This window comes from Antechinus flavipes, chromosome 5 (assembly GCF_016432865.1).
Source record: "Antechinus flavipes isolate AdamAnt ecotype Samford, QLD, Australia chromosome 5, AdamAnt_v2, whole genome shotgun sequence".
In the NCBI taxonomy this organism is placed as follows: Eukaryota; Metazoa; Chordata; class Mammalia; order Dasyuromorphia; family Dasyuridae; genus Antechinus; species Antechinus flavipes.
The window spans coordinates 60,733,157-60,749,222 of NC_067402.1; the positions used below are offsets into that span (position 1 = coordinate 60,733,157).

The 16,066-nt window shown below is 37.6% G+C and overlaps 1 protein-coding gene across 14 annotated transcripts in view; it reads left to right on the top strand.

Annotated features, from left to right (window-relative positions):
• KIAA1217 (KIAA1217 ortholog) overlaps positions 1–16,066 on the top strand; it is an 887,028-nt gene that overhangs the window by 751,425 nt on the left and 119,537 nt on the right. For 13 of the 14 annotated variants that reach the window (XM_051963016.1, XM_051963028.1, XM_051963021.1 and 10 more), the window contains one exon: positions 4,405–4,498. In XM_051963016.1, the coding sequence (XP_051818976.1) occupies positions 4,405–4,498 (94 nt within the window). Of the gene's footprint in view, positions 1–4,404; positions 4,499–11,158; positions 11,662–16,066 lie in introns of those variants that run through there. The other variant, XM_051963022.1, reaches the window with a different exon arrangement.

Below are 16,066 nucleotides of genomic sequence, written 5' to 3' on the forward strand. Positions count from 1 at the left end.
CCAGTCAGTCAATATTCACATGTGTATTCATTCACTATAGATAGATAGTAAACCGTGGGCAGGGGATGGGTAGGCTTTTATTTTGTTTTGGTTTGGTTTTTTGTCTCTATGTTCCCAGAACCTAGCATCATGTTTTGCAAATAATGAAACTGGATAAAAGTTTGTTGGGTTTGAATTTGATTCTAAACTCAAATGATATGACTTGAAAAAGAAAAAGACATTTCCTATTTGGGAGTAAAACTGGCTCTGTTCAGTTAATCTGAGCTCTTTGCCTCCACCCAACCTTTTTTAACAAAAGAAAAAGCCAAAGCCCAGAAAATTTGTAATTTGTGATTTACCCAAAGTGATTTACCCAAAATAACACAGTAGTCACATCAATAGAGGCAGGATTATAATTTGAACGCATTTCTTCAGGATCTCAGTCCAGTGCTCTTTCTTTTGGGCATTGTTTACCATTCACTCAGCTAGAGTAAGATCTACTTACTATTCTTGTATTCTAAACTAAGGGATTTACCTGGTTACCAACCTGGTCCTCCACTGACAGAAGGAAGCATCACCTTGTTATATTTTTTTAATGCCTTGCCTCTAGCATGAAATAGATGTAAGCCGATAAATAACTTGCAATTATCAGGGCCGACATATTTAGGCATGTGCCAAAGCCTATGAGTAATTTTGGGCATTTGAGGCTGATACTTGCCTTAAGGTATAGGTCCTACATCTGGTGTTGAAGTTTTATATGTTGAAAAACCTTGTTTAAATATTCATGGGTATCAGGAAATTTGTATTTGTTTTTCAAAATGAATTATTAATAAGGCTGTCAGGGGAAAAAACCCTTAAATTTATAAAACATAAGCTTAAACATAAAATAGTCATGTTTTTCTGAAAGAGTATATATCCAATGGTACAACAGCATATGTTATTCTGTTTAGAACAAACATATTGCGTCTTTTACACTTGTAGGAATTGATAGGAATGGTACCCACATTCAGTAGATTTTTGATTGTGTGTATTTTGAAGAACTCAACTAACATGGATAATTGAAATCTGCTTAATCTCTAAATCTAATTTGAGTTAATGTAATAGTTTCTGCCTAGTCCTGAATACAGCTCTTTCTCAAGTCACTAGTGAGCAGTAAACAGTACCATTTGGAGATTTGTTTCTTCTTACTTCCCGTGCCAATTCCTTGGTGAATCGTCAAGTTGTCAGAGGGAAATAAAAGGAAGAGGAAGGAGGAAAAGAAAAAGCAGTCTTTACAATGGAACTAGTGAATGAGTAAGATTTGATTATTAAATCAAAAAATATAGGAATTTCCTACTTTGGAATCTCAGTAGTCAATCAATAAATATTTATAAAATACCCATTACATACCAGATTCTTGCTTAAATCCTAGAGAAACAAAAAGAGGCAAAAGATCATCCCTACCCTCAAGGAGATTATAATCCAGTAACAACTGCTTCACCAAATGAAGAGACTCTACAGGTTTTCCATATATAAGTGGCCCAAATTTTGCTTGTAGATCTTCAATGTGGAGGATCCCATCATATCCCTGAGCATTTATGCCACTCTTGAATTTTGGATTATTCTACATGTCCACAAAGAAAACACAGGAGAAAAGATGCAGTAATTTTAAAAGCACAGTATTCCCTGTAGGTCTAAACTGCACCTTGATTTGGAAAATATTATAAAATCTTAGAGTTGAAGAAAAAGGAAGGAAGGAAGGAAAAATTAAGCACATTCTATGTGCAGCATACTCTTAAGCACTTTACAAATATCATCTGATTGATCCTCACAATTATGCTGGGAGATAAGTATTAATATCCCCATTTCAAGAAATAGGCAAAAGAAGGCCATGTGACTTGCTCAATAAATGTTTGAACTGAAATGTTTGAAACTCAGATCTTCCTTACTTCTTGGGCTACCTAGGATTCACAGACTATTCTTAAAAGCATCCCAGAAAGAGGAATTCCTACATCAGCACCCTCCATTTGAAAGTTGCTATTAGGTATTAAGAAGTCTTTCCTTACCTCTAACCTACTTTGACCATTTTACAATGTCTATCCATTACTCCCAAGTTTTTCCTCTTCATGGGACCAAACAAAACAACAAGCCTTCAAACCTTGAAGACTCTGCTCAGTCTGTCCTTCCAGGTATAATATCCCTAGATTCTTCAACTGATCTATAGTCTCCAGTACCCTCCCCCATCTCCATCCACCCCCAACTATTTAAGCCACCCTGGTTTGTACAATATCCTTCCCAAATTGTGGTGTCCAGAATTAGACAATCTTCCAAATGTGATCTTTTCAGGGAAGAATATAAGATGACCTTTTGGTCCTATTCCCAATGCTTCTCTTAATGAAACCTAGAATGGCATTGGGTTTTGGTCGTTCCCTTCTTTGACCTTGTTATTCACTGAAATTCTTAGATCCTTCTTCACAGAAACTATCCTCTAGCCGCACATCCCTCTTCTGGTGCTTCCAAAGTTGATATCTAGGTTTGGAGATTATAAAATGTATCTTGATGGCTTTTGTAATAGGCATAATTGTAATGAACATGTTATTTCCAAATTCATCGTGGTTTTACATTATCAGGTAAAAGCAATTTGAAATCGCTGTTAAATCACTATTAATGTGTATGTGTGTGTGTGTGTGTGTGTGTGTTTTTTTTTTTAATCAGGGCTTAAGATAATACATAATGGCAAAATATATCAAAATTTTTTTCATATAAAGGACAAGTTTCTTTTGTGACCCTTGCTCAGTTAGCTTCATTAATATTGAAGTTGCTATTAACCCACCTTAAAAAATATCCACATCTGGCCCTCCTCTCCCTCCTTGACTATGCTTTCTAATAATCTACCTAAAAACTAAAGCTAGAATGCAAGCTCAGGCTAGACACTGCTTTGGAGAAGTTATGGAGGATTTTTAAAGGAAAGCAGCAAGACTAGTCCAAGAATCTTTCCCTTCAATGAAAACCAAAACCAATAATCCCAATGATTTAGATCAGTCCACTAAATGTGAAATGCACCTGGAGGAAAAGAATTTAGCCTGCTGCTCACAATCTCTTGAGATTCCTACTGTGAAATTGAAGGGAGTCATACATAGCTTAGAAAAAGCCTAGAGCCATTCTGGACTGCAGACTCTTTCTGCTGATAAGGGAGACCAAGAAATCTGATGGACATGATGTAGATTACTAATTTCTAAAATTATTTTAAGGTAAGGTTTGATTAAAAAAAAATGTGTAAACATGTATATAGCTTTTTTTTTTTTTTTTTTTTTTTTTTGAGTGCCTAACAGGTTAGCAGACCTGGATTCTGGGAGGAGGGAAGTATCTATAGTCCAATCCCACTCCCACGTAATTCTCAAAATGCTCTATAGTAGAAATAGCAATGGCCTTGAAGCCAGGTTATCTTGTATTTCAATCTCCTCTGATCCTCGTTTGCTAACTGATGATGGGCAAATCATGAAGTCTGTCCCCTAAGCTTCAGTTTTTTCATTAGTAAAATGGAGAGAATACTCTTCACCTGTACTAATACATCAGTAATCTGTTGTAAGGCTCAGGTAAGGTAATGCAAACCTTAAAGTGCTAGGTAAAGGTCGATTATTATTGCTATTATTATTTTTTTTATCATCATCATCTGAGCATCACAAGGCAAATGTTGTTGCCTGACTATGTTAGGACATATACACCAGTAAGTGTCCCAGATTGCCTCCTTTGATTATTTGCCGATGAGAATCATTCTTTTTTATGTAGAACACTATTCTAAAGTCCCTGATGAAAGGAAAACATATCTTAAAGTTATGTGAGTTTTAAATTCAAAGCCCTTTTTACTACTTATCCAGCTTTAGTCCTTGTGGGCCTTTTTTTAAGACTACAGGCAAATGTTTTTTCTTAGCTTGCTGAATTCCTTGGGAAAGAAAAAAAAAATCAAACCATTTTTCTTTTGTGTGCATTCATTAGATAAGCAAAAAAATGAGCCATTTGGGCAAAGCAAACACTTAAATATTTAAATATTAACTGAATCCCTTTGAACTTACTGTAAATATTAGAACTTTATTGTTTTTGAAAATGTTAGCAAGCCACACTCAGAATCTCTAAGGTGCTACCTGATATGTATGGGTGGAGATCCGGGCTGCCTAAATAATTACCCTTGGGAAAGAGAGATAAAATTGTCCCTTTTCCTCCTCTATTTTTCTTTGCCCTTGACTGTTTTGTAGTAGAAGATTTTTTTTTCATTTTTGGGGGGGAGTAGTTGGATTTTTTTGGTTTTTGGTTTTTTTGGTCTGGTCAGCTGTAGCTAGTATTGGATTATTGGTGGATATCTTTTACTTGATTCCTAAGGGCAGGTGAAAAAAATGCTAAAATAAAACTTCTTTCATCTTCTATAGTTATGGATGTTTTTGATTCCAGGAACATTCAGGACAGATCCTTTCTTAAAGTTTACAACAAGGATCCTGCACATGCATTCAATCACACACCCAAAACTATGAATGGAGATATGAGGGTAAGTGTCTGAATTCCATTTGTAATTTTCCTTTTCATGTGTGTTAAGCCAGTTTCTTCCTGTCTTAAACTATTTGCATGTTCATGCACCCTCCAGGGCGATTGGAACCTCCTTGCTGCTCTTCCACTAGAGTGATTCACTATCTTGTTGCAAACTGTTAGGGAAGCTGAACAGCAGCTTTCTGACTTCCGTGTGATTTAGAACAAAGTAACTGACATTTGTATAATTCACAACATGTTCTGAATTATATCTAAATATGAAGTTCATGTCCTGACTCATAACTCCATTTTGCAAAGAACTTAAGAGCTCCTTGGTTCTCTTGCTTTTCTTTACCTTACTAAGATGGCAGTTCTTCTTTTCCCCCCTCATCCAAAAGAAAATGAACTGAGTATGCATGTAAAACCTTTTAATGTGTCCACATATTAGATTGTGTGAGTCTCAATTTCCTGAGTGAATGAAGTAATGAAAAAGCATTTTTTAAGCCCTTATTTTGCACCTGCCATCAGGTAAAGTTGGGGAATAGAAATATAAAAGAAATGGCCTCTGCCCTCAAGAAGCTGATATTCTAAATTATGCTAACTTTCCAAAGCATAACGGTTTGGTGGAGGGCACTGAAGATCAGCCTCTTTTCAGGCACTCTTCCCAATGAAGCACAACAGAGGAATTTTCCTCATTGAGGACTTCCTTAAAAGGTCTTCCTTAAAAGGGTCATGGGAAATCTGAAGTCCTAGGGTTGGTTTGAAGGGAAAAGAACAGGGAAACTGAAGGTGGAGGAGACTTAGGGTAAATCACATGGCTGTGCAAAGAGGTATTGAGTAAGGCATTTATTAAACATTTAGAATGAGCCGAGCACTGGGCTAAGTTCTGGGGAGTAACTCTTGCCCCTCAGATGTAGGAGTTTGTTCTGTTTAAAATGAGATAATTGACCTAGTGAACTTAGCAGAGGAACTATATGCGATAAGAAGGTTTGATTATAGGTAAGTTAGAAGGCACTGTGCTGCTTGCCCTACAGCTGAAATGAAGTTCCCTACCATGAGAAAATTGTTACTTGAGAGTGAATATCTATTTGGGTCAGGATGTAAGAGAAGCCAGCAGATTCCATTGAAACTCCAGGAAGAATATATAATGTAACCGCAAAGAGCAGAATATAAGCGATGACATTATGGGAATTGAGCCTATGGTTTGTTTTACTTCTTAATAATTTTGAGGAGTGTGTCTTCTGCTCACCCAGCCACTGGCCTCACAACAAGTTTAAGATTATGTTTACTGTGTTTCTACTTTACATATAAAACAAGGTGATGTGAAGGCAGCTGTGTCCTATATTTAACCTAAGATTCACATGTTATGTGAACCAGAGGAATCAAATATGTAGCCAATAATACTCTCAGGAAGGGAAAAATAGATTAAAATGTAATTGGGAAATATGTAAAATGAAGAAAAATACAATACAACGTAGATGATGCTAATTTGTGATTTTCTAAGACAACTTGTATTAGAAGGAATTTCTTTTTCTTTGAGTATAACATTACTGCTGTAGGGTTATTAACTCCCTTTTTATTAACTTGCCATTTTCATTGGCAGGGATATTTCTAGAAGGCTAAGTTCTCACAAGTCTCTTTGCTATCTATCATCTCTACTTCTTGGAAATGGAGCCTTCCCAGTGCTTAGAGTTCCTTTTCTGGGATTTATAGCCATTCCTATTTAGGAGACCTAGAATAGACTCTGAAATTCATGTTAATAGCTGGTAAGGACACCTGTTTTAACTCCCAAACAGATGTGAGACCTACATAAAGATTGGCAGGGAACATATATAGAATCAAATATTAACCATATGCACAAGATCCATGAAACAGGATTTTGGGGCTGGAGATTCTGGGTACATTGTGCTTTTGAATGAGACCCTTGTGGCTCTTTGTTTTGAGTGGGCTCCATCCTGATTAAATACTAACCTCTTTGTTGGGGAAAACCCAAATGCTCATCCTATTGTGTTCCTATCCCAATTGCACACTCTCACAACCAAAAACCAGAATTTTGTTCAGCATCCTGGTTCAGCAAAGGAATTACCAGTTTCAGAATCAGCCAAGTGTAATAATGAAAACAAGGAAATGAACTCTCTTGTTTCCTTTCTAACCTTGCACAGTTCTATGAGATCATCTCGGAATATGACCCCTACTAATCCTCAAAACTAATGGAAACTCAATTCACTCATATTGAAACGCTGATATGCCTACTCTTCATCAAAGGGACCTATTCTGGTTGGAATTCCCTCTCCTTCTCTTAGAAAACAGGACTCTCCCTATCATAAAGAGAATGAAATATCTCTAATTACATTGCTCAACATTACCAATTTTGAAAAAGGAATTTATTTCAAAATAATTTTATTAATTGTTTTTGTTTTTATATCATCTAAATTTCCCATATCCCTTTTCTCCCCCAGAAAGCCATCCTTTTACAACAAAAGTAAACAACATATTGAAGCGATCTGATGTTGTATTTATTGTTCTGAATCTGGGGTCTCAAACAGCTAGGTGGTGCAATAGTGGATAGAGTAATGGGCCTGGAATCAGGAAACCTCATTCTCCTTAACTTCAAATCTGGCCTTAGATACTTGTTAGCTGTATGAACCTGGGCAAGTCACTTAACTATGTTTGCCTGTAAAATGAGCTGGAGGAAAGAAATGACAAATCATTCTAGTATCCCAAATGGAGTCACTTATACTCAAACACTATTGAAATATCATTCAAGAACAATATCACTCATTTTCCCCCACCTCTGTATAGATTTCTGAGATAATTTTTCATATCCCTTCTTGGGTTCCAATTTGCTCATATTTTATAGCCTTCGGTTTTGACTTTTTTGATGTTTTTCCCATTTTTGTCTTCTCGTGCTTCCCTGGATTCATCAGACTCATTATTTTTTACAGTAATATTCCATTTCCTTTATATCCAATTTTTTATTATCAAAAAAGTGCTATAAAATATAAATATTTTTGGTATATGTGGAGCCTTTTTTGTCATTGAGCTCCCTAAGGAAAGAATTTAAAAGCCAGTAGATCAATAAAACAGTTCAACTAAAATGCCTAACGGTTGTTAAGAGTTAGCAGAGTCCTTCTTCCTCTGTTTTCTGCTAAAGCATGGTAATGAAGGAATTTGCTTGTGGCTGCTCTTATGAGTCACTTGATAGAGTACTGAGTCTGATGTCATTAGAGCTTCACTTACCAGTCTCTATTGGCAGAATGGGATAAAAAAAAATCATCACAGTTTTAGTCTCCTTACAAATAAACTTATACCCTGTGGAAAGCATAGTCTGGACAGGCCTGGGGCTAGGGATGAGCGATATCAAAACTGGATCTTGGAGGTGGCTTCAAACATTCCTTCAGCAGCAAATTAAATCTCATGTCATTAACAGAAAAATGTTAGCATCTTCCAAACTGTATCATCTTCTGGAGCAATCATTGGAAAATACTAGTATTACTTGGGAAACACAGAATGAATGCATCAGCCTTGAGGTTATAGGCCTCAGGGCACAGACAAAGTATATACTTGGTGGTGGAAATGCTTGTGTTTTTGTACATTTAATATCTCAATCTGAGAATTTTTGAGGTCTAACTGTTCTATATGACTATGATTAAGTAGAGAAGGTAGTGCCGTGTAATGGAGAGAATGCTAGCTAGTCTTGGAGTCGGGAAGGCCTATATTTGAATACCACATGGGATACTTAATTAGCTCTGTGGTCTCTTGGGCCATTCATCAATCCTCAGTCAATAAGCATTTATTAAGCATTTCTTTTGTGCCAGCTACTAGAGATACCAAGACAACAATGAAGCACTTCTGTTCTTGAGGAGCTTCACAGATACATGAATCTAGAACAAATACATGGTGGTGTAGAGAGAGATGTCACCAGCCATTAGGATAAACTACTTAAAATCTTTGAGTTTCATTGTCCTAAATTGTAAAGGTTTGTTGTGAAGATCAAATGAGATAATGCATTTAAGGTGATTTACCACATCATCCTTGGCTGTTCCTCCCTTTCAGATATCTTCTCCACACCAATCTGATCATGTACAAATTCTTGTTTCCCCTGTCTCTCATATCTCCCCTTTTTCTAGAAATAACTGTATAATTAATCTATTTTGGACCCTCTCTACCTATCACCTGGACTGTTAAGTCTTTCTAATTGCTTTCCCTGCGCACAAATCTGCCCCCTGCAGTTCATGGTATATGCTATTAACAAATAAAACAATTCAAATCATGGAACTCTCCCACTTTCAAAGGTTTTTTTTTTAATGACTCCCTCTTGCCAACCAATAAAAAATGTAAGTCCAATTTCCTTAGCTTGGCATTCAAAGCCTTTTACAATCCAATTCCTCCACTTTTTGTGACCTCATATCTTCCAGTTCTCCAAATACCTAGTTGGATTTCTCCATCTTTTTCACCTGCAGGCCTTTCCCCCATTCTTCTTTCTTTGTCTAGAGTGAATGCCTTCTAACATTCTCACTATCATTCAAGACTCAGACCTAAAGGTGACTCCTTGAAATGTTCCCTTATCTGTCCCAATTAGAAGAGCTTACTCATGGTCTTAGGGCACAAGATAAAAATAATGATGATAACCATAAACTGTATATTTGTGTGGTAACCTGGAACTTATTTCACTTTTTTTCCTCATCACACTGCCTGTGAGTTATACTGGAAATGCATTGTTTTCCTTATTTTTGTAAATAAAGGAGCAGGTTCTGGGAAGTTAAGGTACTTGTTGTCTGAGAAGTTACCGTCCCCTAGCTTGAAAATAGCAGGATGAGGATTAGAATCCAGAACTTTTTATTTCTTATCTAATGTTCTGCCGCCTTCACTTTCTATATGCTGCCATTTGTTACAGATGGCCAATTTATATGTCTGAAATAAATACATATATGTGTGTATATATAGTTATAAGATATAGACATAGATGTAGGTGTATCTATGTATATCTATCTTTCAATCCATCCAAGTGAAAATAACTAGTAGTCAGAAGGACCACTTTCACATTCACTTTTGCTTTCTCCTCTCCCTTCTCTACCTCTTCTCCCTCTCTCTCACCTCCCCCACCTTTTGCCTTTACCACTCCAGCATCTTTGCCAAGGAAACCCCGAATGGGTCATGAAGAATTGAACACAGCTAAAAACTAACTGAACAACAATTTAATAACCTGCTTGTGCCTTTCCTCAGCAGAACAACCAGATGGCTCTAACGTCAGTCCTTTATGTTTCAAAGTCCATGATTTAATACATAGCTATCACTTCATCTTCCTATAAGAGATCTAAGTAAATGAATAAAAGAAAAGGCAGGGAACACAGGAAAAACTACTTGTTGTACTTTCCCCCCTTGTTTCACTAAAGATCTGGCCTAATCAATTTAGTGGGGTTTCAGGGGCCTGAGTCTCTGAGAATTGGAAGTTGTGAAGAGATGTAGTGACATGATCATTAACATCTGTGGGGAGAGCTGAAGGCATCTCCTGGACCTGGGGGCTTGTCCCTCCATTCATAGCTTCTTGAAGTGGTTTAGTCTCTGGGAAGGACTTGTACTTGACCTATAAGAGGTGATCAAAAGAATAGCCTTGGGATTTGCAGATGTCATTCTGTACCCGACACTAATTATTACGTTAGAGTTTGTTGGACTCTGCCCACCAGAGAAATCTAGAGGTGAATTATATTCTAAAGAGGAGACTAGGGTGAAGAAGAAATAAATCTGTAGGGATAGCCCCTTAGATTCAGATTAAGAACCCCCAAAACATGGGGTTGTAGGTCCTGAATTACATTAACAGGAAAAAGAGTGTTACAATAAAGACTTCCAGGTATCTCTGTGCAAATTCTCTCTCACTGAAGACCAGGGAAGGAGAGAAACCGTCATGGTTAGTAGCATGGGGCAGTAACGTTGGAAAGGGAGTTGAGCAGACCAGTCTTTGGGGTTTCTGGTAGAAAATTAGTAGGTTCAGTCACAATCTGGTAGCCTTTTGCCTTAGTTCTGTAACAAAAGCATACATTTACATATCGCTTGAAGTAAGCCCCACAATTCTATTTGAAGTACTTTTATTTTCCCCATTTTACTAAGTCTCAGAGTTTGTTCAATGACTTTTCAGGGTCACACAGCCGAGAAATAATGGAGGTAGAATTCAAACCCGGAGCCAGAGTCCTTGTGTCTAGTATTCTTTTTATCCCATTATACTTCCTCCATTCCCTCTAAATGGCCCATTTTCACCAATCTTCAGTGCCTTCTCGGTCAGCTGGCCCTGTGCCAGAGCAGACTGAAGGCTTTGCAATAGTAGAGGCAATAACATCATTGCGAACGTCTGAAGCATTTTCTTATTTATGTTCTCGACTGTTTGACAGCCCTGCCTGCATTTCATTATATGCTCGAGTTAACACTGTTGAAATCACTTGAAAATGATGAACAAAATGATCTCCCTCTTATGCTGAGGAGCTTTTTCCTACAAGTCAAAAGGTGTGTCTCCTGGGAACGGGAAGAGGATTGTTTTTATGGGGATCATTAGGGATGCAAACACGTGTTAATTCTGTGGTTGGTGCAGGGTCAGTTAGGACACATCCTACCTCTGAAGTTATGAAACCTCCTCGTTGTTTTTTTTTTTTTTTTTAAAGGGAAACGGCTCCTCTCCGCACAGCTGACGTGCAGCCTCCCAAGGCTACACTGTTGCTCCCTTCTCCCGACACTTTTTTTTGTCATTGAGAGGTTATGACAACACAAGACATATTGTATTTATAAATATCACGTGTTTCCTCGTTGGGGCTAGCAGCGTCTGCCAGACAGAACACATGGAAGAAACATTTCTCCTAAGCTCAGCATCGGTTTTACTTAGGCTGATTTCCGGGACAGGGAAAATGCCTTCCTACCCAGATTTAGCTTTTCAGCGAGCAGGAGCAAAGCCCCGAATGTCCGTGAAATAGTCTTAACGAGAGCGGCTACTGCTCCTTTAAACCGCCTATTTTAACTAAAGACTTCCTTCTGTAAAAGGGAAAAAAAAAAAAAAATCCCAGCCCAACCAAAAAAACCCACGCTGTGCATTTAGTCCATGCAAAGACCGGGCTGAACTGGAAGCGTTTGGACGCTTTCAGATTCTCTGCGAGTCTAGAAAGTTTTTCCAAAGAAGAAAAGGTTCCTAGAAGATGTAAGGTAAGAACTTTTATTTTCATGATCTTCAGAAACCTTTTATGCTTATCAGATACTTAGACTGAGTAGATTTTTAAGTGTTCTGTATCAAAATGCAAAACATAACTTTTAGAAGATTAATAATTAAATGTACTTTAAAAAAAACTTTTAAAGTGCAGTTTAGAAGGAAATTTCTTTAGAGACTGAACCTTTCAAGATATTTATCTAAATTAAAATAGGCTTTTCCTGATCTGTAAACTAGTTGCTTGTTAAACTTGTGACTTAGGAGGAGTTAAATATCGGTAACACTATGTTGGTCTATGAGTTTTGTGACAGTTTCCCAGGTTTTTAATGAGAGACCGACCTACCTATTACTGGCCATAAAGACACATGGGAAGTGAAGGAACGTAGTTTTTTGTGAAATCGGGATCCCCATTCCAATCTAAGAAATAAACTCATTTAGAGATTTATTTCTCTAATAAATAAATAATAAAGCAAAAATCTAATAAAGAAATAAAAAGTTCACTTTTTTCAGAGAAGCTAGTCATATCTTGTTTTGAAAACAAATTGTCAGCTTAATCCTCATGATAGAACTAATGCTTCCCTGGTTCTAACTACCTCTTATTGTGTTGTTTTTCATAAAAGTGGGAATCGTGCTCATTTTCAGTAATTGTTGGGACAGGGCTAAAGCTAGGACTGGTTAAATCACTGCTTTTTGTAACTTATCATCAACCCAGCACAGTGCCTTGCCTGTGGTTCCAGTGGGCGTGTGTCTCAATTTCAAGAAAAGAAAAGTATATGTTTTAACAAGTTGTTGCTAAAGGAATATCTTTTGTCAGACCACATGCTCCAGTTTTTGGTTTGGAAAATATGGTTGCCGTAAACCTAAAACAAGTATACATTTACTGAATTGAAGTATTTCTTTTAAAAGGACCATAATGAGAGAGTTGTCTTTTAAGAGTCTCCTTTAGTGCGTAGGCAACTTAAATGGTGGGAGACAGCATGGTACAGTAGATACATACCTAGCTTTATTAGAAAGAGCATTTTCTGCTCAGATACTCCCTAATCTCTCTCTGGAGCTCAGCCAGATAAGGCAATGGATAGAGTGCCCAGCCAGGAGCCAATAAGACCTGAGTTCAGATGCAGCCCCAGATACTTTCTTGAAATGCAAGGCAATCATAATAGCACCTACTTCCCAGAGGTGTGGTGAGGGTTAAATGAAAGCACAATGCCTTACTCACAGTAGATGCTCATTAAATATTTGTTCCCTTCCTGTTCAGTAGCCCAGGAATCTTTTTAAGACTACAGGTAATACAAAAGTTGCTGATCTTCATTTTTAGAGAGAACTAGTACTTGATGTACCTTTTTTTTTTCTCACTCCACATTCTGTGTGTGTGTGTGTGTGTGTGTGTGTGTGTGTGTGTGTGTGTGTAAGTAACTGTACCCGACTTTTAATGCTTGAGACATTTTCTGTTAATCTTAGTATTTGTCAGATGATTATCTGAGAACAACCTAAGGCAAGTTTTAGTATCTCCATTTAGTGCAGGAGGACACAACCATTCTCTCAAGATCATATACGTCAGGGATGTCACAGAAAATAAGACATTTCTACTTGCTCTGCTCTCAGCTGCCAACCCCGCTTTCTATATTCTAGATGAATTACAATCAAAAGCTAGATCTGGGCTGTGTTGCCAGCTGTGTGACTTTCAACAACTCATGCCTTCTCAAAGTGTATTTTCTGATCTCTAAAATATGAATACTTGTTCTACCTACCTTCTAGAGCTTTGAACACTTAAAATCATTCATTTGTAAATGTGAGCCATTAGCACTGACTGATTTTTTACAGTTGGCAAAATCCTTTTTTTTTTTTTTTTGGAAGTTTCAAGCTTTTATAATTTAATGTCATAGAATCATAGAATGAGAGCTGGAATGAACCACAGAAACCATCTAGCCCGATCCCCTCATTTTATAGATGAGAAAACTGAAGCCCCCAAAAGTGGAACATGACCTAACCCCAAGGCCACAGAATATATGGCAGGATGGGAAACTTGTTCATTTGATTCCAAATCCAGGATTCTGTCCACTGTTCCATGATCAGACTTACTCCTTGCCCAGAATCTTGACTAAATCTGGCCCAGAGTGAAATAAGTAGCAATTGGATGGAGGGATTGGAGGGTTTTATATTTTGTCACCTGGACTCAGAGATTCTTTCCACTTTCCTACAGAGACTTGGATACAGTATTGTTTTCTTCTTTCTGTGTGGTGTCACACCATAAAAATTTGTATTCTTGGGATAAAAGCAGAATATTTATTTTTCTACTTGAAGAGAAAGTCTCATGCCTTCAATAAAGATTAGAGCTCATGGAGGCTACTGGCTGAGCTACAAGATGGGGAAGAGGAGGTCTGGGTAGGGGTCCTTAGATAGTAAAGTTGATTCTCTGGTGAGGTAATCCAGATATTTGATTCTGTCTCCTTCCTAGCCTTACAGTGAATGCTATGTCTGACCTCCTCTCTTCACCCTTTCCCAGCATCAATCCTCCTGCCCCCCAGAATGAGACATCAACTCATCAGTATAAATATCCTGGTGATTTGTGAATGTGAAGGTAATTACTGCCAACGACATCACCCAGGAACACAGCTGCTCATCACAGACCCAGAAATAGGGACTCTAGGATCAAGGCAACTTACCCTTTCACCAAAACATTCCCTGTGGATTTTTGAAGTCTTTTTGAATTTTAAACTCTTATCTCTTCTCCTTTCCTTACCCATAGAATTAGGAAAGTATCTTGCTTAAATGAGTATGAAGCACCTACTATGTAACAAGATCCTATAATGCAAACCTGTGGTCAGCTAATGGAGACCGAGGTTAGTGATTCACTTTAGCTGCTCTTTAGTTGCACTAAGTCCAACAACCAATATGATCAGATCCATGTGATTGGATCATTTACCAAGCTGTCTAAGGAGGACCGAACCAGTCCAGATCTGAAACAATATAGATCAAAGCGCACTGCGCCAGTGAGTAGTGAGATCAGGCTGGTGAATAACTGCTGGTGAACAACCTGTGGGAATTTGGGAGACCCAATTTTCCTTCTCATCCCCCCAAATCCCCCTCCCCCAAAAGGACCATGGTTCTGTGCTAAATTCCAGATATACAAACAACCCTCTCCAAATGTCTGCCCTCAAGGAGCTTACTTTCTACCAGAGGGAAAAAAAGGAACTTATAAATATGTAATGTTTATAAAGGAATAAATTGGTGCAAGAACCCGAGCAAGTTCGATGAATAATATCAATCAGGTGACATTTATGTTGAGCTTCAAAGGAAGCTCAGGCAGCTGGAGGAGATGGTACATTCCAGAAGAAATGGTGTGAGTGATCCCTCCAACAATCCAGATTGCAGCTTTGTCTCTGTCTTTTCATAAGCTCTCCAAAGTGGACCCACCCATCTCTTTACTGGTCTTCCTTTAAGTCTTTAAATGTTCCTGTGTACATCTTACATTTTGTATCCCTTCTGGTATGCTCGTGGACGTGTTATAGCTTGTATTTTTTCTAGTCTGCTGAAAGTTCCTTGATACTAAGGACTGTTGATTTCCATTTCCAGACCTAACTAGCATGTTGTTGTCTTTTTTCACAGAACGCTATTGTGTGTTATTGATGAATAGTTGTTTAATTGAATTGAAAAAGTGAAGCAGAAAAAAAAAAAAAAAACCCAACCCTATCCCCACTTCAAATACTGGTTTCTGAGCTACTTGGGGAAACCAACCTTGTTGCAACTTACAAAAAGTTTAATCCTACCCAAAATTGTCCTCAATTATAAAACATTTATTGATAGCAATTACCTTCTTCCACAATAGGCTCTTAAACTCTTAGACTGAAAACAAAATTGATTAAACTCAATTACCTATTTGTTGTGGGGTCGGAGAGGGAGGCAACATGTGCCATGTGAGGAAAAGAACAGAGAGGCAATACTCAGGGTGTAGTCAGAGTATTTATTAGCCTCTAACAAATGACAGGAAGGCCATTTAATTCTTCAGGAATCCAAGTACCTCTCTTAGACTTGCAGATCAGCTGCTCATCTTTCCAGGCAGAAGGAGGGAGTTTCCTCACTAAGTGTTCTCTACACCTATGATAGTAGAAGTCTAGATATACATAGAAATGGAGCTTCTGTTGTCTAATGTGAGAATAAATGGGCAAAAATAATTTTATTATTTTTAAAGATAATTTTAGAATATTGAACTAGAGGTTTCTATTGTAATATATAAAATCAAAGGTCTTGTCACTTCAAAGAGTTAGAAACCACTTTTCTAGCCTATTCAAGGCACACTTTTGCCAAGAGTGACAGTCAGTCAAGCCATAGACCTACTAGTTAATAAGTATTTTTAAAATTTTTCTTCCTTCCTTCCTTTCCTTCCTTTCCTTCCTTACCTTCCTT